The sequence below is a fragment of the Seriola dumerili genome, unplaced genomic scaffold (genome assembly GCF_002260705.1).
Source record: "Seriola dumerili isolate Sdu_G_001 unplaced genomic scaffold, Sdu_1.0 BDQW01000040.1, whole genome shotgun sequence".
Classification (NCBI taxonomy): Eukaryota; Metazoa; Chordata; class Actinopteri; order Carangiformes; family Carangidae; genus Seriola; species Seriola dumerili.
In genome coordinates, this window is record NW_019174295.1 from 1,807,201 (window position 1) to 1,811,867 (window position 4,667).

General features: G+C 41.8%; 1 protein-coding gene across 1 annotated transcript; it reads right to left on the minus strand.

Moving 5' to 3' along the window:
* Nucleotides 1-400: 400 nt before the first annotated feature.
* LOC111217007 (serine/threonine-protein kinase pim-1-like) lies at nt 401-2,658 on the minus strand. Its single transcript, XM_022738692.1, has 8 exons — nt 2,406-2,658; nt 1,938-2,108; nt 1,682-1,776; nt 1,537-1,584; nt 1,182-1,400; nt 896-1,076; nt 610-783; nt 401-492 (listed from the first exon to the last, which is right to left on the minus strand). The coding sequence occupies exons 1-8, from the start codon at nt 2,656-2,658 to the stop codon at nt 401-403; spliced, it is 1,233 nt and encodes a 410-aa protein (XP_022594413.1).
* Nucleotides 2,659-4,667: the final 2,009 nt, after the last annotated feature.

Genomic DNA, 4,667 nt, shown 5'->3' on the forward strand with positions numbered 1-4,667 from the left:
GGTTCCACGGGTCTATATCAGCAGCAGGTCCTGACCCAGCCCAAGCTCTCTAAGAAGACGAGGAAAAACTCCCCAAAATCCTGAGGCTAGAGGGAAGATGGGAAGAAACCTCGGGAGAGGCAATTCAAAGAGAGATCCCCTCTCCACGGACAGCTGGGGGTGCTACAGGAACTGCAAGTGGGAGAAATGTTATGTAAGAAGTCTGATACAGTCCAATTAATGTCCAATTAAAGTCCAATTAAAGTCCAAGGAAATCTTTGCATCATCCTTGCTGTGAAAGAGAGAAAGGCATTAGTAAGTATCCATTAATGATCCATAAGATTGGCCCTTACCTGTTGTATGGTGTGTATGGTCTGAATAATTTGAAGTGTGTGTGTGTGTGTGTGTGTGTGTGTGGGGTTTATCTGAGCCAGGGGTGAAGCTGGAGCTGCTCCAGGGTCGGGCGACGTGCTGGGACTTTGGTCAAACACATTTTCAAGAAATCCTGGCAATCTGGAGAGAAAGATGCAGGGTTAGGGTTAGATGATGAAGGTGACGGCTCCAGTCATCCATCAGAGTGAACGGATGTGTGTCTGCTGACAGGTTTGTGTCTGAGTGTGTTTTTCTTACTCTCGGACAGTCGTTTGTTGATTTTCAGCTTCTTTGTCAGGAACTTTCTGGTCTCGAAACGTTCTCGTCTGTGGAACATTTCGAACAGGACCACTCCTACTTGCCACACCGTGGTGGGGCTGGCGCTGTAGGTAAAATGACTGTAATACTCTGGAGGGATGTGATCACAGGTACCTAGAAGACACACACATACAATAATAAGAGGATGAGTAGGAGGAGAAGCTTTGATTAAATGTTACAGACCAGTGAATTATTGAGGAGCAGTAGTAGAAGCCAGACATCTTACCATAGAAATCTTGAAAAACTGATCTTTTCTTGAAGAAACAGCTGAGTCCAAAGTCGATGAGGCGAACACGCGGGACGTCTGAGCCCGTCTCAATAAGGATGTTTTCAAGTTTGATGTCCCGGTGAAAGATGCGCTGATTCTCGAGTTCGGTTGCTGCTTGAAGTAGCTGTTTCAGTATGATCTGAGAGAGAGACAGACGAAGAGACATGGTGACTCTGTGTTAGCTGTTGTGATTCAAAGCTGACCACAACTGCCGTCCTACACATAAGATCCTCCAGTAGCTTACCTTGGCCTCCTCCTCCTGAATAGTGCCTCGTTTGACCTCCAGGTACGTGAAGAGGTCCTCGCAGGGGACTGGTCTTTCCAGCACCAGGATGAGCTTCTGGCCCAGGTCATACCAGTCCAGTAGAGACACAGACGCTGACGTCCCCACTGATCCAGGCGTTTCAGCAGAGAGCTTCAACATGACAGCCACCTCCACAGACAGCTCGTTCCCATTCTGGTCCTGAAACATAGCAACAGGATAGAGGATGAGGGAGAGGTGCTCCATAGATGACTATAATTCATTCCCACTACATTCAGTTAGTGAGGGTGTTGATGAATGCGGCACATTTCAACAACAGTCGGTGTTGTTTACTCACCGTTTCCTTACAAAACACCTTGTTCTTTGGTATGTGTTTGATAGCCACCTACAAGACACAAACAACACTTTGATTAGCACATTATGACCATATGGTGTGTGTTTGTGTGTTTGTGCGTACATGAGAATGTGTGTGTATCACTTACTGGTAAATGATCTGCTTTGCGGTAGCCAGCAAACACAGACCCACACCCTCCTTCACCGAGCTGTTTCTGCTGTTTGTATTTGGCCTTAAATTGAGCTAAACACAAACACACATATTTTGTTTTAATACAATTGTGAGGAACATTAATTATTCAAGCTCAAATATTAATCCCTCCTATGTTACAACTGATGTAAATCCTCGTTTTAAACCCCACCTTAACACAAAGTCAAACTCTACATTAATTTCTTCCTACTTACCTCTCTGGGCATCTACTGACTCCTCCGCCTCTTTCTTTGTCTCCTTGGGGTCCAGTCTCCTCTTCCTCTTCCTCCTTGGTCCTTCTCTTTCAGCGGGGGCCTTTCTCTTAACACTTCTCTTGCTCACATATCCCACAAATGTACTGCAGCCTTCTAAAGGGTCGCTGTTCTCTGCAGAAGAGAAAAACACCCAGAGGAACATCAGCTTGTTGGACAATAAAATCCTCCAACCTAAATGACAAATATGAAAGTCTGCTCATCTACAATAAGGTGCAAAAAATCTCAGCGACAAATATCTCAAAATATGGACAGAAAAAAAAACTAAAACAATCTGCACAAATAAATACTTCATTCTATATTCTATGCATCTGTATGTATGTGTTTTAAAATGTGCATGTGTAGTCATTGTGGAATCTTCAAAGAAAAAACACTCCCAACTGTAATTTCACATGATCAGGTTAGGTTTACCAGTGTCCACTGAGGTGGAGGCCGAGTCCTCGTTGTTTTTGAGAAGGTAGAATACTGGCATCTTCTTCTTCTTCTGCTGCTGCTTTGATGGCCCCTCTCCATCGTCCATTACTTTCCTCTTCCCTCTCCTCACAATGCCATCCTCTTTATTGCTGCCACAGGGTTCAGCCATCTCAGAGGCCCTTCTCCTTTTTCTTTGAGTCTTCTTTTCAGGACTGGCCTTCCTCTTAGGTCTCTGAGTCCTGCTATCCATTGCAGGTGATGCATTTTGTTGAGTGCTGCTGCTGCTGCTGCTGCTCTCTGTAAATGAGGAAAAATACAGTGAAACAGTGAAAAATCAATTTGTTGTGAATTGTAGAGGCTAACTGTTTGAAATTGTCTTTTTTTAAATAACCTTTCAGCATGAGAAAAAGGGCTCAACAACAGTCATTTCTCACTTACCTTTATCTCTCCTGAGAGCCTGACAACGGCGATTCTTGATCTTCCTTCCAGGTGCTTTATCCATGAAGATTCTCCAGAAGTTTCGAATGCGATAACTTCACTAACAATATAACTAACTTCACTAACTTCACTAACACGACGATTGAACGTAGATCCAACAGTTGTATGCTGAAATGTGTCTCCGCGTGTTCTTTAGGTGTGACGTATAGAACACGGAATGTGCTCCTGTCAGTGACGTCACACAGAGGTGTTCTGGAATATGCAAATGAACGTTTGAAAATAAATTGTGCATGTGAGACGTGAAAGTGTTTGTTTCAGTGAAAGTCATTAAGTCACATCTCAAATGAGTCAAACGATATAAGAATACTGTGCAGTTGTTGATATCCGCTGTTTCTCAGTCACCTGATACGACTCTGTCTATACAACTCTTATGTTTATATACAGCTAAATTGCTACAACAAATATGTTTTGAAGGAAACATAATTGTGACAGCACTCATTAATGTTTCTATTAACAAACTGATGCAACATTGTCTCATATACTTTACTTTTCTGTACAACTAAACTGCAACAGCAAACTTAATCACTGGCTGGATTACATTCTGAGGCTTTTTTTTTTTTTTTTGAATGAAAAACTATGTTTATTAGCAGATTCACAAGAAGCTGGTTGGGGTGAATGATGTCAGTACAAAGCACACAATGGTCACCCCAGAGACCAGGGCTTCGCATCCACTGTCCGTGGTTGGTTTAGCACTCTAGTTAGGAAAAGACTGGTTTCAGTTAAATGTTTGTGAACACATAGATACTGCACTGAACGGTTGGATATTTAGTTGTAAAACAAATGCTTTGGCCGTTAATATTTGACTGCTAGCGTTCACTGCAACATGTCCAATATGTAAATTAACAACATATCCTAATTTTAATAGAAAACGTTATCTGTAATCCACCATCTGCCACTGGAAGAAACCTGAAAAGCTTCAGTGCTGTGTGAGCAGGATAAAAAAAAGTCTCCCTATTATTATGTCAACCAAAGCAATCAAGGAAATATCCTGTGCAATCCAATGTCATGTAGCGATGGATACACACTGTATATATGTATTGATTGCACACACAGTTACTTATAGTGGCCTATTATTTGTCTTTTTGTGTAGCTTCCCTGTGTGTCTGCAACAGTTAGATCCAAAACTCCTGAGGCCAAAAATTAATCCATAGAGGGAAAGTAGGCCACGGTCATCTATTGAAAAACTGTCAACAAATGGTTAGTGTGCTGCGGGCCTCTGACTGCTGAGTTCATATCAGAGCTCAGTTCCCTCAGAAGATAGCAGGGCAGTAAATTATCATTCCCAAGTAGGGATTATAGAGAGGGACATAGTCATTTAAGCAGATGGCGCATTAAATCTTTAGCACAATAGATTATAAAGGTAATGACTATTATCACAAGTTTCATGTGGAAAATCCTCTTTGGGTGACGGTTACATAACAATATACCCACGTGGAAAATAAAGTGACATTATCCTCTTAGAACCCACCTGTTTTAAACGTAATTCGCAATCATTTGCATATGTAAATTTAATACGCTTATAACAGAAGAACTGTAAGGTCAAAATGCATCTCTGAGAGCTCATCTGAAAGGTTTCTGAAAATGTGCTTGTTTTGCATGTGACTACAACCCAACCTAAACTACAGCAGCTCATACATGGTATTTTTTAAAAAAAAGGATTTTTCAGTCCTCTCCTGTGTTTAAAAAAAAAAAAAAAAAGTGTGTGAAGCTTCGAGGCCCCTAGGCCTAAAAGTTTAGTTTAGTAGGCCTTATAGTTCATCT